We start from the raw sequence: 22,964 nt of genomic DNA, 5'->3' as shown, positions 1-22,964 counted from the left end.
CAATCACCTGCTACCCTCAACCTTTAGGCTGCCTATCTGCAGTGTGGGATGGGGATGGGCTGTGGAGATCTGGTTTCTAGGGAGCATCAGCAGGAGCTCAGAGAAAGCCCAACCATTCTGCCCTGGCCCTTCCCAGAGACAGGGAAGCAGCTAACCTGGCTTGGATACTGAGAAATGAACGGGAAGACAGAGAAGGGGCTGGGCTGTTGCACTCACTCTCCCATGCTTTTCTACTGTGTGGTCCCAAAGCCATCCCCCTTCCTTTACAGCCAACTGCATCGGCAAAGTGATTTCATTCCAGTTCCACGCCCCTGATGAGAGGGCAGGGAAAGTTCATAAAGAGACTTTCCCCACCAGGACACACTTTAGACTCTAACACCTCCACAGAGGCATGAAGGTTTGCACTCCCACCAGAAATAAGTCAGGTGTTCCTCTCAAAGAAGGCCCTTCCTCCTTGAAACTAGCACAGAGCACAGGGAATGCACGTATACTGTTCTCAGCCTCCAATCGCAGCTGCCGGCCCCTCTCACCCGGGGCACCACAAGACAACAGCTGCAGATGACCGCTCTATATTTTCAGCAAGGGTTCAGGATGAAAGTGGCACAGATGTTAGAGACTAGAGTTTATAGTGAATTAGCAAAGCTCTGTGGGGAAGCTTATATTCACTATGGGCCTGCAGCTAAAGTCAACAGCTACTGGCTGCTCTTAAAGAAACGGAGGTTCAATCCTTAACCAACCTTTCAAGAAAACACTTGTGTGAAATTCCTGAAAGAAAACAGTCCAAGGTGCTCTGGAGCATCAGCTACGTTAGGCTTAGCCTTTGTACCAACCTCGAAAATTCAGGAGCGTTCAGCAGTGTCATCACAAATATCCACAGAGGGGTTTTGACTTCTAGGTGGTAACAGACTTGATTCATCATAAGAATCACAACAGCTAGACCTAAGCCATGAACAGTGTACACTAATTCCTTGCCCAATTAGTTCAAATTTTGTGTGGTTTTGTGTCATCCCGCAAGATCTCTCAAGAAAATTAGAGCCTTGTCTATGTGAAAAAGGTGGGGAAAAGGTTAAAAATAAGCACAGGAAATGTGTGTCACATTAGAAGAACAGCAGTTTCCAGTCAGTCTCAGTTGCCAGACAAGACTCTGCAAGTTATTTGTTGCTGCTGTGGATGTGGAGGCTGAAAACCTGACCAAGCCAGAATACTTGGGAGTTTCTCCAAAAGGTGAAAGGGGGAAATACGGAAGAGGTTAGAAGGTCACTTCTGCAGATGTAAAATGGTTTTCACAGAAGACCCTGGGTGTGTATTCACACTCATGGAGGGGGGGTTAAACTAATAACAGAAGCAAATTACTGTTCCAGCTGTCAGATCTGTCCCGAGCTTCTCTCAGAAGTTGCTGTCTCTTTGGCAGCCGATCAGCACGTCGAACTTCACTGAACCACCACAGTGGGTTAAGTTAAATCACTGCAGTTTATAGTTGGTATTTTACAGCCAGTTAATAAAGGCAGTCCAAGTTTACTCTACCTGTCTTTGTAAGTCAGCAATCAAAATTTATTTACTTTTGGTTCTGGGCTTGAACAACAGGCTCTATTGTTCGTTACTGTATAGGGATAAAAGGACGATTCTTACAGCGGGAAATACACCCTCTGCCCAGAGTTTTTGTTCATTTTGGGTCCTGATACAAAATGTGGGTCTAGCATTCAGCCGCATTTTAGGATTTTATATTGTCTCAAAATGAAAGTTAGAATGTAAAACACATCTTATGAAAAAAGGCAGTAATCAGGAGAAAAGACATGCTCAGTACTAGCTCCTATAATGCAAAACTGACAAGAATATTTATTCCATACTTACAATCCACTTCTCACCCATACAGACTGAGTGTAAAAATGAAGGTCCTCGTTCAAAACAGAATTGATGGGTTCACTGAAGTGCAGCTCTCTGCCCTTGCAGCATTCTAGAGCAAACAGACTGATGGAGGGCTCAGCAAAAACCTGGAAGGGAAGGAGATAAAAAAAAAAAAGCAAAGTTTTACTAGGAATAGTCTTAACTTCAGTTGTTAGGCATGATGCACACATCTGCCCACCTCAGTTTAATTTCCACATGCTTTTGGGTTAGATCATGCTCCCTCAGCAAATGTAAGAGCAAGGAAAAAAAACGTACATCCACCAACAAAGCACACAGAGCTGAAACATACTGCATTTATCAGGGGCCTTGTCATCAGAGTATGGTGCCCCACTGACACAGGCCAGATACAGTGAGCTGCTTTGAGATGCAGAGGCCTCTGTTTGCAAAATCTCTTTTTGATCCAATTCATACCATCAGGGCCTTGACTCCTTTTCATAAATCCAGTTTATTTATTTATTGATGGAACAGGTTACAGCAGCAGTTTTCAGGGTGATTGTGGTGGTTTAGCCCCCGCCGGGGTCTGAGACCACGCGGCCGCTGCCCCTCCCCCACAAAGGGAGTGAAATACAAAGCCCCGAGACTGAAATAAGGAAAGGTTTAATACAACAGTGCAATAGCAACACAACCAACAACAACAATAACAATAACAGTAATAGTGATAGCAATGAACAGAGCAAAATAGCTAGCAAATACAGCAGTTTGAAGCACGATGTACAAAACCACGAGCGCACCAGGAAAATGTGACCTGCCAGGATGTGACGTCCGCATGGTATCTGAATAACCCGGCTAGAGCTCCCCCCACTGCTGGGGAAACTTAACCCTATCCTGGTTAAACCAGGACAGTGATCTGCAGGTTGCATCGAAAGTAGTGAGGCAAATCACAAGTCTATAGACTTTGATTAGCACTGGTTCATTGGAAAAACCTCAGGGATCTACCAAAAACTGTAGAAGGTTAAAAATGTCAGAACATTCCTGGTTTTCTTCTAACAATCTTAAAGAAATAGCATAACTAATAACCCCTTCAATTTCATGTAGAATTGAAACAGTTTTCATTTAATGTCCTTTTCTACAGTTGAGAGATGGCCTATAAAAGCAAATGAAAAGATCAGTTTGCACAAATATATGGTACAGCTGTAAGATCAGCAGAAAAGCACAGAGGGAACAGATTTCAAATACACAAAGTCTGTGCCTTAGTACATGGAACACCTGTACAATTTTTCAGCATTTTAAACCTAAAACCATAAAGGAAGTATCGTAACCAAAATCATAACCACTTGTAATTTATATCTTGATACAGCTGGTGAAGGAAGAGGGAATAAGTCTGAATAACTGCTTCAATTGGCAGCCTCTCCAGGGAAGTCATCTTGTTCTTAGGAGATGTTACCCTGAGATAGCTGGCCCAGGCAAAAGGTAGGATTTCTTTTGCAGCGAAGACATGGCCTCAGGTGAAATGAATGAAACAAAATCTTGCATTAAAGTTGACACAGGCACTGAGTAATTAAGAGCATTTAACTTTCATGTTTGCAGAGGCACATGGAGTGTAGTGAAGTGTCTCTGAAGAGCTCAGTGCTGATTCAGGACTTACGAATTTACTGGCACTGACTCAGTGCACTTGGTATGTAGCCGGTTGTTCAAATCCTGCCTCAGAGAAATTGCTTTCCTCTGCCAACCAGTGCAGGGACAATGTAAGTCATGCAACACTGCATGGACAGGGAGTTTGCTGAGACATTTAAAGAAGAGCCTGGGATCATCCACCCGGACAGATTTTTAAAGTCCACTGCACTCCTAAAAAAATTAACGTTACAAAACAGAAAGAGATTAAAACCCATAACGTTTTTAATTTAGAATGTCAGTTCTTCCCACCTGCTTTCTGCTGGATGAGGTGGGTGAAATTTATGGTGTGTGTCTAAAGGCTTGCTTTGAAATCTAGGCCAGCATACCTAGTGCAGGCAGCTACTTCTCAGATTGCTTTGCTCAGCAAGGCAACATCATCACACTCCAGTTTGCAAGAGCCTACTCCCTTGGCACTGGCTTTCACCTGAGTGGAAAGCAGAAGCCATGTCCAGAACCGGTCCAACAGGGAAAATTTTCACAAGTGCATTAGTAAGCATGGGAAAGGCCATTTGGCATCCTTGTTGTTAGACATTGTTACCAAAGCCTAAAATCCATCCTGCTGTTGCAATATGCAATATGTTAAGAGACAGGGATACTCTACTAGATGGACCCATCATCTGATCCAGCATATCCATTTATATACCAAGAATCAGAACAGCAAATTGGTGAAGTCAAATAAAATGACTCTAGCTCTCACGTGGTTGAGACTGTTTGAACTCAGTGGGCCTGAGAAAGCCCTGTCCGGTTGTGCAGAGTCCCAGCACGCAGCAGACATTGCATCTATGACAGACACACACAACCGATCACAAGGACTGATACCACCTTCGCAGCGAGACCTCAGAAGGACTCCGCTGGAACAGACGTGAAGCACAGAAAAAGCAAACATGCTGCTGTCTCAAGCACTGAAGCTCATATTTCCATAACCATATATAGAGCAATGAGCTGATTACTCACTTTCTATACACCGTTTTACACCAACAGCTGGCAGCAGTGATTTGGCCTGGCTTTTTTCTCTGATTTTGTTTTCATAGCTCCATGGAAACTACCAACAGTAAAAAACAAGGTTTTGAGGCTATGCTGTTACGCTTACTATAGAGGCATCTTGCTCCCACCCTTCCTTGCAGAATGCTGAGGTGCACCTTCACCCATTTTCAGGCTGAACAGTCATCACCGATAGGTAAGTGTGAGACTGACAGGATCAGCTTTCTTTACCAAGGCTCAATTCTGACAGGCCAGGGAGGAACTGGGCTCTCCGAGAGCCAGAGGAAGGGCAACCAGGCAGAGAATACAAGAGGGGACAACCTCAGATTGTGGCACTGCTTTAGATAGACCCCAGTCCCTGATTTTGAAAGGTGACATCTACATTTACCCACAGCAGTCAAGTCATTGCCCTGTCTAGGTCAGGATTACCTTAGCTTCCTTGCATAGTTATTTCAAGGAAAATACCTGAAATGCCATCCTTTGGGGAAAGCTTGCCAACTGCAAGAATGAGAAAGCACTAAAGAATTACTTAACCTGATCTTTGTGTGCTAAGGAACTAACTGCCTTGCTTAAACCAGCACCAATAAAGTTTCAAGAGGTTTTGCTCATCCTGGTTTATAATGCCAGTGTCCAGGGAGAAACTTGAAGAGATTTACTACTTCAAGAGGCCGGTGATTAAGGAAGGCTTTATTTACACAGTATTTCAAGATATAAGCAGCCTTGTGACCCGTTAAATGCAGTGATATTCTTTGCTTAACAGGTGTGGTAGCCTGTGGCTAACACAGCAGGCAATGCCATGAAAATGACACAGCTTTTTTTCCTCCCCATGGTGTGATTTCAGAGGCTGAAATGGAAATCAATACACTAAAAATCTCTTGCACAGTTCAACTCAGCTCAGACTTTCTCCTCAATGACTTCTGCCTCTAACAGCGAGAAGCTGGACACCACAAACTATTCACAATTCAGAACAGAATTTTATACTTTACCGGTTCAGAAAAAAATGCAACGCATGCCTGACGCGTTTGATACCAAAGATCAGTGCAAGATAAACTTCCTTTCAAATGCCTTTTGATTGCAGTGCAAACCCGCTTGACCCACTGAAAAGCCCTAGCGTACAGACACAAGGCAGCTAACCAAAAGGTGCTACCACTGAAAACCAAGTGCACAAGTGAATTTGCACACATGCTTATAATAAAAACAAGTATAGTTTTAGCTATGGATAACATACAGATAAGTTTTCATTACGAATTGCGTGAAAATTATTACTAATAAAGCCCTTTTGGGAAGGGCTCACCCCAGAACATCTTTTTCCTTGCACCTTTTTTTGCAAACTTAGATTTTGCAAACTTTGATGGGAAAACCTAGTAAAGCCAAAGAAAGAAATCCACAGGGCTGGACTAAAGCACGACTGTACCTAGGCATGGCAAGGGTTGGTACATTTCCCCACTTTGTGTCCCCGCTGACCTGTTGTTATCCAAACAGCATTTGCCAGAGCCTTAACTAGAGGAGGCTCCACAGCTGTATTACAACATCCTTGGAAAAATCTTTACTCTTCAGTCTTGGCTAACTCATCCTTTACAACTGCCTTTACTGAAGCTGTGCTTGCCTGGCCACTCCCTTTGGTGTGGGCAGGATGCCTGGCTGAGGGAGAGGAACATGGTGCTGGACGACAGTAACGCCCACGGTCCAGTCCCAGCTACACAAAACGACTCATTGCCTGGCCCTGGGAAACACCAATTAATTTCTGTATCAGATTTTATTATTTGCCTCACAAGAATGCTGGGCAGATTAGTTAACACCTGTATTTAACTTAAGAAAAGACAATCTATATAGAAATACAGGAATCATCACAACCCATCAGACCAAGAATAAGGAACGACTCAAAGGAAAAAGAAAGAGGAAAAAAAAAAAAAAAGAAAAGTATTGCACAACTTACAACCCAGATCTCATTTTTGTTTTTAGAAACTATGAGTCTGGTTTAGCTTTAGAAATGAAGTTAATATTTTAGAAGGAAAACTAATTGCTTACTGCAACAATCCTGGATACTCTTGTCCATGTAAGTCACACCACATATTACAGGGAGTGTGACAAAACAACATGCCTGAGAAAAGGCTACACTAGAGCTGAACTCCCCATTGTAAGAACATCTTGTAAGGGTCTCTATCCCAAAAGATTACACAAACGCTGGACAACTGCCCCAGTAAGCAACCATGGTCCTATAAATGGCCCAGCTGACTTCACCTGCTCTCTCGCCGCCAGGCAGGTGGCCCACGCTTTCCTTTTCATGAATTCATGGCAATACAAAAGGCAAAGCCTTGGCAATGCGGGCATGGAAACCTGCACCTCTGCAGCAAATGCAGCCACCCTTAACCTATGCTATGCTTTTACCTGCCTGCAGAATGGCTGTTAACAATACCAGCAAATTTCATCAACAAGCTTTTCTTAAAGAATGCTTTGGGATTTTTATATGAGAGGAGACGAGAGGCAAGTTACATTAGTTCCAGTGTTCCTACCACTACTAAATACACGTGTACCCTTCTAATGTTAAGTGGGCTTCCAAAGTGTGCAACTGCCTGTTCACTTAAAGAAATACTTCCCTGTGAAATATACTTTTTAGCATGTTTTTCCCCGCTTATGAAATAGTACATGAAAAAGACTCATTGGTCTTTCAGAAGCACTCCCCTTTTCGGAAGGGAAGGGGCCACGTAACACATTGCTATTCAATATGCACTCTAGATTTACCAGTTCAGAAAAAAATGCAACACGCTCCTGAAGTGTTTGATGTTAAAGAAAGATCAGCGCAAGATGAACTTCCTTTCAAACGCCTTTTGTTTGCAGTGCAAGGCTTAGGTGCTTGACCCGCTGAAAACCAATAGTGTGCAGAGACAAGGAAGCTAACCAAAAGGTGCTACAAGCAAACTAGATTTCTGGCAATTTTCAAACTAAAAACTCAAGAGTTTAACTTTCCTGAAAAAAAAAATTCCTTATTTTTTTCATTTAGAACATTTGCTATGTTTGCTTGCATCAAAGCTGCATTTTCCAGAGAACAAACTATTCCCTCAAATCCTTTCATATCTTCAATTGGTTGATCTATTTTAAAAAAAATCACTCAAGGCTTTGCAGAAGCCGTGTTATATAGATTAGGGTGTTAATGTTGCCTTAGTCACAAAAATCCCACTGTCACCTTACAGTGTTGTTCTGTCAGGTCACAAGAGCACACCCATGCCATGAAGGAGTACAAGTACATAACTTCAGTCCTCAAATTCTCCTTCCAAAATGGAGAGCCCAGAAATCTTGCAGCAGCTGACAACATCCAAAAAGCCCCTCAAAACTGTTACAGATTTTAAGTGAAAACTCAAAGTTACGCTGAAGGTACTGCTACGTGCAATAGCAAAACCACTGCTAGATGTTCCTTTTAGTTACCAGAACAGATAGGCACAGAAAGGGCATCTTGATTCAGGGTCAGATGCAGAAATCGCTGTGGATGCCCAGCCAAGCTGCACACCCCACAGGTGTCAGTGGCCTGTGCCAACTGCTATGTTTCACAGCTACTTTGGAGTTAGACCCCCACAAAGAATCTATATTCTTACATACATCCTGCAGATAAAGCCTCAGAGTTGGACTTCACTCAGCTGTACAATATTAAGGTAACATATAGTTAATTACCATTACAATCTTGCAAATTAGAAAGGGAATACCCAGATCCCGTGTCCCTATTTCCTCCAGCAGATGTGTTCTCCTATCCCAAAGGACTGGCTGAAACAATCTACTTCTCAAATATATAGCTGGACCACACCAACACCAGCCAGTGGACTTGGACTGTTTTCAAAGGCTGGTAATAAGCTAGTCTTCCGGGTCCTTTGTACTGCTAAAAGTGTATTGTCCCCTCTGTCAATGCCACACATGGGCCTCTACTTCTACTCAACATCTGGGATGCAGAAACCTCATACACTGAAGCAATACATGGCTCCCCCCCGTGTAAAAGTCCTTCCAACAGTTACGCTTGCAGCAAATACCTCTCACTTAGAGGAGAGCTGGAGACAGTGCACATTCAGGGCTTGGTGGCAGGGTTAAACACTCTCCCTCTTACACGTGAGCTATCAAGATACACACCTTAGGTCTGAAATTGGGGCTGGTATTTAAAGCTGAACAATGGAAGAGGTTCCCAATGTCACAACTGAATTCAATAAAGCTGTACAACAATTCCACTTGGGAATATGCTTGCTGCTCTCTTGAATGAGCTAACAGAAATCTTTTGTAATAAAAAGGGCTCCGTTCCAAGAACAGTGCACTGCGGACAATGCACAGAATTAACTACGGCCGTTTCTGACCACTGACCAAGCTCACTGCTGTGTGCTTAACATCACGTCTGTACCACACAATGCCCCTGAGCACTGTCCCGTGTGATTAGCATACACAATGTGTTAGGAGCCGATGAGGCCATTTCTATTTGTAAAACAGGTGTGGTTCAACAGGATTTTATGCTGTTTAGTGCCTTGATTTTGTGGAATACAAGGGCTCCTATTTGCAAGAAAGGAACTGAACTAAGAGATGCAAGCCACTTACAAAGTACAGGAAGATGTGTGTAAGCTTCCCACACGCAGCCTGCCAAACACACTTCTCCCAGGGCTTGGCCCTCAGTAATCAAGGGCTGCCAGTACCTTCCTACTAGGCCAAGCTGCACAGTTACTCCCCTCTGAGATTACAGGCCAGGGAATTTGGATGAGACCTACCATTTCATGTCAAAACTTCACTCTGATTTAGCAGAGCAGAGTCCAAGAGCCTAACGTGAAAAGGAGATCTTTAATCTGAAAACCAGGCTCTCAGCAGGTGGGAGGCTATAGCTCCACTGAAGTCACTGTATCTACATAACCTAGTGAAAAGACCAGCTCTCAAACTTGAGTGGCACATCCTTTCCACCATGCCAATGGCTTTTGGTGTTTGGGGTTTTTTGTTTTGATTTTTAAAAATCTGTTCACAAATAGAAAAAAGGACTTTAATACTCAAAGAAAAATAAACTGAGTAATCTTTAAAGTCTAGTTTCGTAAGAGTTACATTGAAGGGCACACATCACATAGACTGTGTGTGCGATCAGGGAAGGAGGAAGAGTTTTAGAGAAGTTGGTCAGTAATAGGAAGGAGTAGGCAGAGCAGCCACTTGCTTCTCTTTTAATGACAGTGTTATGGCCAGCTTATCTTTATGCTCTTGCATAGGAGCGTCCTGAGATATGGGACAAAGGCACAGACATAACAGCAAGACTCCAGAGGCATATGCCCTGTGTGTAGGATTACAACAGGGTCCAAAAAGCTGTATGTATCTTGTACTGGATAGTACAATGCATTCCTGTCCAACCCCTGGCCATAGAGGACCTCGTATCTCACCTCACTGCTACAGTAGGTCACTTGACTGCAAGATGTGTGCTTGGGTAGCACAGCCAACGTGACCCTAAAGTCACATGAAGACTCTATGCATGTGCAATAAGTACTTGTCCTCTATCTCAGAAGTCAGTAAGAGACAGGATGGCCACGTGAGCTTTGGACTGGACTATCTGATGTGTCACACACAGCTCACAGGCCACATGCATAGTATATTATACCACTTTATTGACCCATGATTTGAGAAGACATTAGGAGGTGAAAACCTTTTTTATATTTCTGTAAAACAGTCAGTAAATTAAACAGCATTACCTTGTAATTTCAATTTTCATGTCTTCTGTGTGTACTTTGCGTTAAGCCTGAGCCTTGGCCGTAGGCCTAATAAAAGCCCTGTATGCTTAGACAGTGTGACAAAACCAATGTCTCACTGTGTACTAAGCTTACTGAGTTGTAGTATAAAGACCAGTCAGAAAAACACCAATCAATGCAACTCGTACAAAAGAGAGAAACTTTGAGCCCAGAACATCCAAGAGCGTGTGCCTGCAAGCGACCGCATTCATGCATGCACGCAGCCTGGCTTGCTCCTAACCCCAAAAATCCCATAAGCCAAGAAAACAAACTTCACTCTTCTCCCTGAGTGGGAGTTTAATGCAAGCATTTGCTTCAGACATCTGACTAGGAAAAGAGTTCCAAAACATGACTTTTTTTTTTTTTTTTTTTTCAATAAAGTCCTTACGTATTGAATAGGCTTGAGGGATTTGATTGTAGCAGTCGGGCAGCCACAGGAACTGAGGTCAATATAGAGGCCTTCTTCCAGCACACAGTGATTGTCAGTGATTTCCCCTTGGTAATACAGGAGCCAACTACAAGAATAATGTAAGAAAAAAGATTAGCTGTTCTAGCTGCTTATTAACAGTAAGGTTTTTTTCAAGATTTAATATTTGCTAAGAAAGTAAGGAATTAAAAATTGGTTTGTTCTTGTTAAGCTTATGAGTAAGGTGACTTGAAAGGTTATGTGACAAAGCAACCAAAGCAGCAAAGTCAAATCACGTGGTACAAAAATCTCAGTTCCAGAGTCAAACGACGCGAGTGGAATGCAGACGCTTCTACTGTACCAAGTTCTCTAAATCTGGAATAAATTCTAAGAGCATTAAAAAAAAATAATAAAAAAAAAATCACAGTAACTGTGCAAACTTCCCACAGGGAAAGCAAAATGCATACTACCCAAACCAGTGAACAGGATGACAGTTACTGAGATGCATTGCAAGACAAAGCGTCTAAGACATAATGGAATAAGATGGGCATGTGTTATGCACTTTCAGCTGTCTGAAATCTAGTCATGTTTAAAAAAAAAATTTCACATTACTTAAAATGATGGCATGTAAAACAACACTTACCATCCCCGAAGAACCTTAAAAGAACATGGTATGAATGATGTAAAATCAGAAACTTCTGCTGTGAAATCTATACATGCTCCTTGGAAATGTGTATTACTGAAAGCTCTGAGCTACAAGAACAAAACAAAACAAAACCAATGACTAGAAGGAAAACGAACTCATTATCATTAATGTAAACAGAGATAGCTGTGGTCTTACAGAAGCATCCATTCAATTCACAAAGATACAATAAATAAAATGAAGTCTCATTTAAGAAATTTTTTACATTTCTACACCTGCTTTATTTTTAGAAAGACTGAGTGTTTTATCTTCTCTGGCCCCAGTACAGGATGCTTCCCAGTGATGCTAAAGCGTGGTATCAAGCATAAGTTCAACTGCAGCAGGAGAGAGTCCAGAGAAAAAGAGAAGGCTAGGACTCAAGGATATTATCTTCCATCCAAAGTACCCTGAACTGCAGCTAACTCTTGCTACAGTTCAGCAGTCCAGTGCTCAAAACAGGGCGGGGAGGCATTGGTCAAAAGATACAAGGCTACTGTTGACAAAATGCCTTGAAATCTTCTGTGACCACAGTGATCGCAGGTAGTTTCTCATTTAAGAACTAGCAGGTGAATTTCTGGGGGAACTAGGTACAGCCTGGTAGATGCACCATGAAATTCTGAAGTTCAGCTAAGCTGGTTTTATATGTCACAGTGAAGAACTTCAAGCCACATTGAACCATATACCACCAGTAAGTTGCGATCAATTCACCCTGGAAAAGCAATAAGGTTGGAAGTGTTGTAATAAAAGAAAAAAATTTTAAAAAAGGAAAAAATGTAGTATGATATAGCCTATGATGTGTAGCAAAATCACCTATAATTCTGTACCCTTGGGCTGCCACTGTGTAACTGAGGTGAATTTCACTTTAAAGCCTGAAAGAGAGGCTGGAAAAGAATGAAAAATTTAACTGTATCAAGAGAACAGCTTGTACTCTGTAATGGAAGAAAAACACGATGGCTGTTGCAAGAGCTACTTCCCCCTTGATGCCCCAAATTGGCCTAGCTTCCTGCCAAAGAAAAGAAATCAAATGCTTTTGCCAGGACAGAGCAAGAAGGCCAACACAAGTATGAGCAAAGGGTTTTATGGAAAAGCTATGTTTTTAACAGAAATGAATATGTTTCCTATTAGAAAGAACAAGAAAGGCTTAACGTGGCCTTGCATACCGTAACTGCAAATTGGAGAACACAAATCAGCTACAATATAACGTATAAAGTGTAACTGATTTTTCTGTAAATATAATTGCACTGCTATGTCACAAAGCATCTATTTAAGCTGTAATTACATAGTATTTTCTACCCGCTTATCTCAAAGCTCTTTTATAAGGGAATATATGTACACACAGTCTTTCTTTCATAGGCCAGATGCTATGCAAGGCTTTTAGAGAAGTCTATAGCTCATTTTTATATAGATTATAGCTCATAATTAATGATGGTCTTAATTTGACAAATGCTGGGGTGAAATACGGATTCCTCAGTGTAAACACTGCACACCTGCAGTCAGTCTCAAACTGCAGTTACCTCTACTTTGTCAGGGTTTGACATTACTATACAAGCTTTTGCTTCTAAAAAGTCAATGGACACTATGTTGAAAATGCAAATACAAGTTATCACAGCAATTATCTCTGCTTCCTAAATCATCTGTACAAGTCAGCTGCTATTAAAAGAGGCTTTGTTCTTGCTGAGCAAAACCAAGTTTTATTTTTAATAAATAAAATGAATGGCTTTTTAGAGTTAGTGATTTCAGGCATTCTTACATTATGTGTACTTTATTAGGGAGCCTGACAAAAGGAAAAGGTCAGGGGAGCTGCTGAGAGATTTAAGAAAATTTAGTTGCTTTTCAATTTCTGATGAGCAACTCAAAACAGAAGTGAAAAAAGAGACACACTCTTGTAGACAGTAAAAACAGTTCTCTTAGCCCAGACACATTTATTAAAGGTGGGAGAATGTATAATCATTCAAAATAACTAGTATATGACTTATACAAGGGTCAAACATTAGGCTGCTTAAGAATTGGCCAGCTCATACACACCCGTGCTTTGAAGTTCCAAACTAAAGACACTGTTGCATACATGGAAAATTTATTTTACTCCAAATGGGAAATTTGTCATATTTATCCAAAAGACTGTCCTTTACTTATCCTAACTGATTAAATGTTCTCCCATTAAAAACTAACTCAAAACATTTCCCCTCCTAAAAGAACTGTAGCAATGAGCGATGTTCTTCCTTCCCTAGCTTTAGGGCAGAATCTTATGAAAGTCAGGATTGTTGTAACTCAGGATAGTATTTTTTAAAAACAGCGTTAAGACTGCTATTAGAGAACCCAACAGGCAAAACACAAACTAGTACATGCCAGTATTTAAAGGTGACTGTGCACAGACACACACAGAGATTTCTGAAACTTCAAAGGTTTCAATTGACCTTGAAGGTCTGCAAAACTGGATTAAAGCACACAAAGAATAGTTTTTGGGAGATTCCAAAAAGTACAAGAGTAGAAGATGAAGAGAAAATGACTTTCAACTGTTTGGATCCCATCGGTTTCATCCGAGTTCGTTATTTTATTTGGTATCATTCACCAATGCCTTGCTGTGAATGTACTTGCAAGTCTTTGATTTGGTCAGAAACTGCCACATGAATAGGTCCAGCAGGAAATCATGTTTAAGACTAAAATAATACACCAATTATGTCTTCAGACAGGAAACATTTCCTGTAGTCCTGGGTTAATCATAAAATTGTAGAACTACAACTACTTGGATAAAAAGAAGGGTGTGGTCAACCTGCTAAGTAACACAATGTATGTATTTCCCATGCGCTTACAGCTATTATACCCATCCAAGCAAGCAAAAGCAAAATTGTGTCCAGATGACAAAATACTTGTTTTCTCAGACAGAACCATTGAGCTCTAAAGTCTCTTTTGTCTGAAAAAATGTTATGTTTCTTGAAATAAAGTTTTCAAAATTTGCTTAATTAAGAGCATGTTGAGAGAGAGAGCAATATAACTACTTAGATCATCACCCATGCAAGCAGCACATTCCAGGACAGAAAAAAAGAAATCAAACAACTAATGCAGAAAGGGAGGAGAGCCCTGCTGGGACAGAACATTGCAGGAGATACAGATCATCCTTGGTGATGAGCACAAACACATAAGAGAAGGTTTTTAGTTTTGAATGATATGACAGAGGCACATTAATGGAACATAACCTTGTAAGGTAACGACCCAAAAGTGCTAAATTAACTTGTTCTTGAGACTAGAAGTGCATTAGAGGGACCACTTTCTCTTCGATAGTTGTCACCAAGTCAGACATGACTTTCAGGGCAACAGTTAGAATGTATCGTAGAAGAGATTTATCACAGATTTGTTGTAATCAGGATGTGTTCAGTTAACATCATATGTTACTGTGCGGAAAAGGGAAGCACGGAGCAAGTGGTGCCTGCTGCTAGAGGAGCAGCTATACATCACTGAGAGACTATGTAAAGCAGAGCTATGATCATCCAAGAATGAAAAACCCAACCTTCCCTGTTGAGGCATCTGCAGATTTGAAGAGTGCAGTTCAATTTTCTGCAGTTGATACTTTCTTCTTCACCTCACACATGAATGAGATAGTGACAAACCAGATATTATGCAAAACAATGGAAAGAATATATGACACAAAGAGATGGATAAACGCATGTGATAGCGAGTTTCCAGAAACAGGAAGGAAAGAAGAGGAAAATAAATAGCTTCAGACCCAAAGTCACTCAAAACCTACTGAACTGCTTGCATTTTTGAGGACAGAATACTAAAAGATATGAGCTGGAATAAAGCAAAGAGTCGAACATTAGCAAACTTAACCTTTATACATCTACTAGTTTCCTCCATCAATGCTCTGCTGTATGGAGATGATAACACTGAGATATCACCTGAAGTAACAAAGCAAGGCATTCAACATTACCTGTATTTAATTATTAAATGTAGTTTAGAACTAGAGACTGTTATATAATGTCAACATACCAAATGTGGAGGTTCATTCGTTCCAAGTGGTTCCTGCAATAATAAATATATATACATGCATATAAATAAATAAATTTAATTACAATCCATTTCCTAGAAGACATGTCATGTTCCTGAAATTTGTTAATTATGAACTCAAGAGCAGAGAAAAATCACACTCTTGGCACACTTCTTTTCCTCAGCCTCTACCATGAGCTGCCTGTAAGCTCACGACTACCTACTTGCCTGTTCAGTCCCTTTCCACACAGAGAACTTGTATCAGCATTGATTAGTTCATATAATGTGGATGAAAGCCCATGTAAATGTCTCTGTATTTATTTTTGAGTCTATTTCTTGAAAAAAGACAGAATTAAAAGCAACAGAAGACTGTGACACCTCTTTCACCACATGCTCTTCAAAATAAAGTTACATGTTCCTTTCCTATTTTCAGTGCAGTAGTATCATTTATTATATACTACTTAATGAGGATTTTCTTTGTTTTCCATTAGGGTTTTGACAGTTTTGGCACTAATCTATTTGGGCAAGCTGCACTACCTTGGATTTAATAATGGAATAAAAATATTTCCTGTCTTTATTCACTATACGCATTGCAAATACTTTAGCATAAATATAAGGAAAAAAAAAATCAGACCTCTATTATACAAGAACAATATGGGCCAGATAAATTCTCAAGTATTTTTATATCCATTATCAAGTAGGGATTATAAATGACTATGTTTTAAGGCAAATTAATCTTTCCAGGCTGGGTTATTCTTTCCATGAACACAATCTGCAAAAGGGAAGTTCTTCTTATGAAGTTTCCCTGACAATTTTCTCAACAGATAGAAAGATCCACAACATTCATTTCAGTCTCCATCCTGAACAGAGTCGTTATGTCATTCACAAGGGTCTTTAAATTGCTTCCAAGTAAACAGGCAAATTAATTAAACAGCACAGCCCGTATTATAACATTATTGTATGCTTTGAACTTCAAAAGTCTCATTTCTTTTAAATTTTCCCTTTAACAAGTTCTGCTAACTCACCAACTTAATAGGTCGAATTGACATGATGATTTTACTAGATCCTCCCCAGTCAAAGAAACATTTATATTTTCCTTTCTCCAATACATATTGTTCTCCACAGAAGTATTTCTGCTGATATGCGACCCACCTGGAGAATGACACAAAAATTAAACTGAAAACACCACGTTTCTGTGTAGTTTGATGAAAATACTAACGAGTTAAATAGAACAATTTTCTTTGGAGTTTTCTTGGTAAGTCCATCTGACAGTGTAACATTAAACTCAATAAAAGGTGCCTAATTGTCACACACTTGATTTTCTGTTTTTACTTCGCAAAGGCTACTTTGACAAACACACAACTTTGGGTCTCTGCCTTTCTATCAAATATATATTCAGCATGAGAGGATGCCTTGTTTAGAAGACCAGAGGAAAGACACTTAACTGACAAGCTTTTGAATCTCTCAGCTAAATCTTTCTTTACCTGTTCAGCATCCCCCCCCGACAGGGCTTTCTTCCAACTTTTCCAGTTGGATTTAAGAAAAATGGTGCAAGAAAGAGACGTAAATGACAAGCCATGATGAGATGAGATAAAGCAAAAGCTTGCAATGGTTCAAGCTTCTCCCACCCTCCTTTTCCTGTTGCAATTTAAGAAGAAAAACACCCAACTACATGAGACTGAGGGTCCCCCTACCCCTGCACACATTCTTTGGCAGTGGCAGAAGTAGATGGAGGCTAGTTAGGGAGACGTCACTAACTTAGCCACTTTTGGTAGTGCATTCCTCTCTTAGTCACCCAGCACCTGGGACTGGTATATCAGGGGTACTAGAGGGCATTCTCCTTTCCTAGTCCTTTTAGCAATCGTTTATGAATCTGTTTGTCATTAATTTGTCTAATGATTTTTTAAACCTCCTGGTGCTACCTGCTACCACAGCCTCCTTCAGCAGCAAGTTCCAGAAATTTACTGCCTCTGGTGTAAGAAAGGCTTTTTGCTACTCACTTCTAAATCTGTTTTAAAGCAATCCTCAGCTAGTTCTGTAAAGCATCCCCTCATTGTTGTCATGCAGGATTCTGTGAATGCTGCTGTATTAAGTTTGTCTACCACCTTCAAGATTTTGCAATCTCATTCGTATCCCTCCTCAGCCAGCTCTTCTCCAAATTGAGTGCCAGCCTTTCATCCTTGTGTCTCATCCTCATGAGACACTAATATCCAGTTTCAAGATGAGCAGTTCAAATCCGACCCTGTTGTTACCTGTCCTAAGTCTGAAGCTTTTTTAGTCTCACTTAGTAGTTGCTGATCCCTATCACCATCACCATTAGGGTAGTATGACAATGTTAATACTGCACTTTTAAAATTTCTATTAAAGTCTGGAATTTCTGCCCACACAATTCCATAGTACTCTTTTCCCGTAACGCATGCTATGTTTTAGCACTTGATACCATTCTTCCTGTACAGTACCACTCCCTTGCCTATAATAGCCCACTCTATCATTCCTATAGAGTTGGTAGCTCATCTTCTTATCCTTCCTGTGAATCTCCGAGGTATCTGCTGTAACAGAGCTGCTATTTCGTGCCACGCGTTCTAGTTCCTCCGTACTATTTTTCAGGCTTCTAGCACTTTTAAGTTTTGTCCCTGATCCATCAATTAATACTCCATATCTCTGTTAACAGACATTGCCGGTGGTCTAATTTACCTTCTTTATTTATTGCAATTGTGCTGTTTATTTTCCTCTTGGACTTCACATATGGACACCAAAAGTTAGCCAAGTCCACCCTGTAGGCTGTATCAGCTTGAACCAGGTACTCTTCCACACCTGTTGGTTTAATCCCCACTTTTAGTTTAAATAGTTTTCTAAAAAGTATTTTAATTTTCAGTGCCAGCAGCCTGACTTTATAACAAATAAGGCACAGCTCATCCTTTCTGTACAGGCTCCACCTGTCCCAAAAGGTATCCCAGTTCTTAACATGCCTAAAATCCCTCTTCTGTATTATTGTCAAAGCTCCTGTATCATGAAACTACAGACTGTGACACCTCTGGAGGGACATCACAAGCTTTTTCTAGCAACAAAAGTGCCCAGATTCAAATCAAGGTGTAGGCATGAGATTTAGAGAAAACTAAGAGACTTTTTTTCTTACATTTACCAAGGAAACTGAAAGAAACATTGTTCTCCCTGAAATGTTTACCAACTCTACCATGTGAAATACATTCTATCAAAAGATGTACCCAACTGTGCACAAAAATACTTAATACTTCCATCCATATATTCCAGTAGACTTACACTCCACTTTTCACAAGAATCGATCTTGTCTCTGTGCCAAATCCAGCCTGCTCCAAATCAGGGATTTCTTCATTGACGATGTCTAATGCTTTCCCATCTTCATCATCAGACTGAAAAAGGGCTACTGATGACTCTATGAAATCCTAAGAGGCAGCACAGGAGTTAGAAGACAGGCTGTCACAGCTCAGGGACTCTTAAAACATTTTGAAAAAGAGTTGTCGCCTGAAAGATAGTGTTTTATAAAGTAGTGAAGTGACTTAGGTCCCTTGTGTCAATCTTTACATGGTATTTTAGCATTGAAGTGCCTAGCTGGAAGCCTGGCAATCTGATACGGCCTTCAGTGTTTTCCACTGAAGAAAGGAAGAACCTGCTGCCTCTGAGCACCACACTTTTCCTCTATGAGGGTAACAGAGTGCAAAGATGCCTGTGTGGGAAAGAGAAGGGTTGGGATTTAGCACTGATCTTCCAACAGCTTCACAAATGACTACTCCAAGCATTACAACAACTATAGGCTTTTACTTCAAGTTTACCTTCCTCATCCCTTCCCAACGACAAGGCCATAATCAAGGAGAGGAAATATTTCCAGCACAAAGGGTCTGCAGTTTTTGGATACATCCATTGTATACTAATTCCTATAGCTATAAAATAAATCCCGCGGGACACTGTCATGTTCTCCCCCTTATACAGCCGTGTGACATTGCTTTATGCTTTCAGCTAGCATAGGTGCTCGATCAGATTACTTGCACAGTTTCAGATTATTTGAGTTTAGGTTTCAAATCTTCAACTTTTTAACCACTTAGCAATTTTAAGGACACAGATCAGTCACTGATTGGGAAAATGGAAAACAACAATCCATTCACTTTATTCCTTTAACAAAAAGCATGAAGTTAATTCAATTTTAGTGTTTCTGAAACATTCCGCAATGTTGTAACAAATTGAAAATAAGAGAAAATGCTATGAAACAAATACAGGAACTAACATAGATTCACAAATATATGAGGACAGCATCACAGGAATTATTACACTAAATACTTGCTTCTGTAGCATTTAGAAGCTACCAACCAGAAAGCAGTATCTGGAAGGCTACACTGAGAAAACAACAATCAAAAAACTTAGAAATTAAGGCCAGGCCAAGCATGTAGCAAGATTCATTTGGTCAGGTGAACCTGATCAAACAGGCTCTTTAGAGGACACCATGCGTTTGTACAGGATTCAATCACAATGAATAATTAAAACCAGTTTTAGAACGAACACTCGATGTGGCTCAGCCTCTCTGCATTGTTTACAGGACCCTAAAAAGTGACAGAAAAAAATTCTGTAGTAAAATTGGTTTTCCTACTATGTTGACCATCTCCTCCTCTCATTTATTTAAAAAGCTGCAACTGCTTCAGGTATACGCTAGAGGTATACACATTGAGGTATACACATTAAAGTGCCAGGTCTGGCAAAATCATCATGAACTGCAGCTTCAGGCTACTTTTTAGGAAAAAAAAAAAAAATACTAGCGCAGTTTTAGTGCAAATGAAAGACAGCTACTCTTAACAGTTCTAAAGCAAGGGCTTTGTAAAGAGTTCCTGAAAAGCTATTTAGGTCAAATCTGCACATAATTTCTTTGACTAAATTTAAAAAACTGAAATATATCCACGATTGTAATTACATTTAAAACATGTTTCAAATTCAGCTATCATTTTTTCCTCCCTAAATTTTCACTACAACTTCTGTTACAATAGGCAACAGGCGAAATACTTAAAAACAGACTTACAGACCAAGGCATTTTTGACTTGAAAACAGCAGTGGGAAAGCTCCAAAGGCAACATACTCTGCTGTGCTGAAAGAGACTCAGAAACTTCACTCTTTCCCTGATCACAACAGCCACAGGCAAACCCCAACTTCACAGATTCTCTCGTTTGACACTGCAGCAGAGAAGCAATGCAACTGTTCCCCAAACCAGCACATGGTACAAACTGCTGTCTGCCCTCAGTAACAAACCCTGTATTTGACTCCAATGTGTCCAATATAGATGCTGATAACAGAGTTGGCGGTATGCTGGAAAAAAAATTCTACAAGTCCTTTCTATCTCTGCTTTCAAAACACTCCCTGAATCCCCACATTAGGGCTCGTGACTGTTCACAGCAGAAATATGTAAGACAGACAAAAACTGAAAGCTCTTGCAGTACGCCTACATGTGCATACATCTTCACCAGCGGGTGGGGAGGGGTGACTTGTAGCAATTCCTCTTTTGTGTGTGATGTCTAACCTTTCTGATTTGTCAGGAAATTAAATTCATGCCTCAGCTCAACTGCAGTCACTGGTATGTGTACAGAAACACGGGCTGGATTTTCCTAGTGCTAATAAGCTCTGGTGGAACCTGTCATGTTGAGCGTCGTGGCGCAGGAACATCTGAATAGCTTTGCATAGTACGAAGCCACGTTGACAGAGCCGGTACTGACACAGGCAAATGAGGCATGCCGTACCCAGCCTGGCCCTCTGCAGAGCCATTTACGTGCCTCTGTACCATGCTCCCTGCTTTGGGAGCACGGCACAAAGACATTTGATCCGACTCTGCCTGGAGCTGACTCAGGTACACAGGGCTCATTAGCTTCAGCTTCATGCCATGTGAGCCAGGCTAAATTGTTTTCAGGTCTGGGCTGGCCTTAAAGCCAATACAGTCAAGGTCACCTGGTGTCACAACTGAGGAAAAAAAAACCCAAGAAAACCCAAAAACCTGAAGTCTAGCTGGATTGGCTCCTACAGGATACCACGCTGGTGAGTATAGATAAAGAGCAGGGTCAGTGCCCAGCCCCACTCCCTACCTAAGCTGAGCATGACTAATGCAACTTGATTACATTTCACAAAATCCTTAATCTTCTACAGAGACTCTTGAATTCATCTGACTAGAACAAAATTTCTAGGGAAGAGCAATAAAGATCTGATATGCAGGAACATCCCTGCAGAGTCAGAGATCATCGCAACCTTTACCGCACTTCTCCTGACAAAAATTCTGAGATTATGGAGCAGAGCTAGAACATTCACTGTGCAGCGAAGGGACTTAAGCACACAGAACTAGTTTTGCATTTTTGCCCAGGTCCCCTTGAAAACAAGAGTTTGGTACTAAAATGTTTTCAAGTATTATATACAAAGTCACGAAGGGAGCATATGGCAAGCCTTGAACGCTGACCTACGTATTGCACATCAGAGGGAGGAGGTCAATCTGTTGGTTAAACTGAACAACAAAATGCCAGTGCCATTAGTCATTTTATTGGCAACTAGCTCATTACTTTTAGTTACTCTACAATTTAAGGAAAAGTATTATTTATACTTTTATTATCAATATGTACATATTGATTTATATGCCAATTTGAATGATATATGTTGGTATCTTAGTGTGAATGACATATTTTTAAAATGTTAATGACTCGAGCATTCTGAGTGTTCTAGGCACGCATCAAATTAAATACACACATATAATGTGGAAGGTCATCCCTACTAGGCACGTGCACAATTTTAAGCTTGTAATGTTGTCCTTTGCCAAGAGGAAGATTAAAAAAAGATCCATTTAAGTAACCCAAGTATCCTAAGTATAGCTTGAAAAGAAAGAAAAACTAAGATTAGTCAATAATTGAATAGGATTCTGCACATTCAAAATGATGAGTTAAAAGAAAATTCCTGCCTGTTTTTCTCAGACACCTGAAAATAAATTATTTAGAGAAGGACACTTTTTTCTTCAATTCTGTTTATTCTCCTATCTTTAAGTTATATGATAGATTCTGATTATAAACATAGCTTTTCCTAGGTTCCTTCAGAACTCCAAATTGTGAATTTAAGCGTGGCCTTCTTAGGTTCACATAAACTTTTTTTTTTTTTTTTTAAAAAATAAAGACTGTTGAGAAAATGAGTTTGCTCTAAATGCGTATCTTCAAACTTCATAAAATTCCTGGCTCAGGAATATCATGTCTCCTCAGATGAGGAGATGAGTAATCTGAGTATACAAAACTGCGCAATCTCAGAGTGAACAATCTAATTCTCAGCAGAAGCCACTCTTCGCAGCTGTATTTAAAGATCACAGAGTTCCTATTATAATTAAAAAAAAAATCCTCAACCCCCCCAAACAATAAAACCCTAAACGAAAGGAAGTAATAAAGAAGTTCTAATCCCATGTTTCCCCATCACTGAAAAGTCTAACTCTGCTTCCAATACTGGAGTTGATATAGTTTTTATTATTATTTCATCTTTGCCCTCACCTAAACACATTTCAGTAGCAGGGATTTTTTCACCATGATTATTTTTGCTGCCAAACTTTCTGGCACAAAAATCACAGAGATGGAGGGTAATGCTTTTTTAAGGCTTGCAACAGCTGTTGTGTTGAAAAGCTATTTTCATTTTAATGAAGAAC

At 40.4% G+C, this 22,964-nt stretch overlaps 1 protein-coding gene across 5 annotated transcripts in view; it reads right to left on the bottom strand.

Annotated features, from left to right (window-relative positions):
* The window catches only part of CRYBG3 (crystallin beta-gamma domain containing 3), a 91,937-nt gene that overhangs the window by 8,280 nt on the left and 60,693 nt on the right, over positions 1-22,964 (bottom strand). For all 5 annotated transcript variants that reach the window (XM_074857028.1, XM_074857037.1, XM_074857046.1 and 2 more), the window contains 6 exons: positions 18,572-18,714; positions 16,318-16,444; positions 15,296-15,328; positions 11,273-11,382; positions 10,612-10,738; positions 1,852-1,991 (listed from right to left, as the gene is read on the bottom strand). In XM_074857028.1, the coding sequence (XP_074713129.1) occupies positions 1,852-1,991; positions 10,612-10,738; positions 11,273-11,382; positions 15,296-15,328; positions 16,318-16,444; positions 18,572-18,714 (680 nt within the window). The remainder of the gene's footprint in view (positions 1-1,851; positions 1,992-10,611; positions 10,739-11,272; positions 11,383-15,295; positions 15,329-16,317; positions 16,445-18,571; positions 18,715-22,964) is intronic.

Source organism: Strix uralensis, chromosome 2 (assembly GCF_047716275.1).
Source record: "Strix uralensis isolate ZFMK-TIS-50842 chromosome 2, bStrUra1, whole genome shotgun sequence".
NCBI classification, from domain to species: Eukaryota; Metazoa; Chordata; class Aves; order Strigiformes; family Strigidae; genus Strix; species Strix uralensis.
Note: the sequence above shows the minus strand (reverse complement) of the source record. Positions and strands in the feature narration are given on the sequence as shown.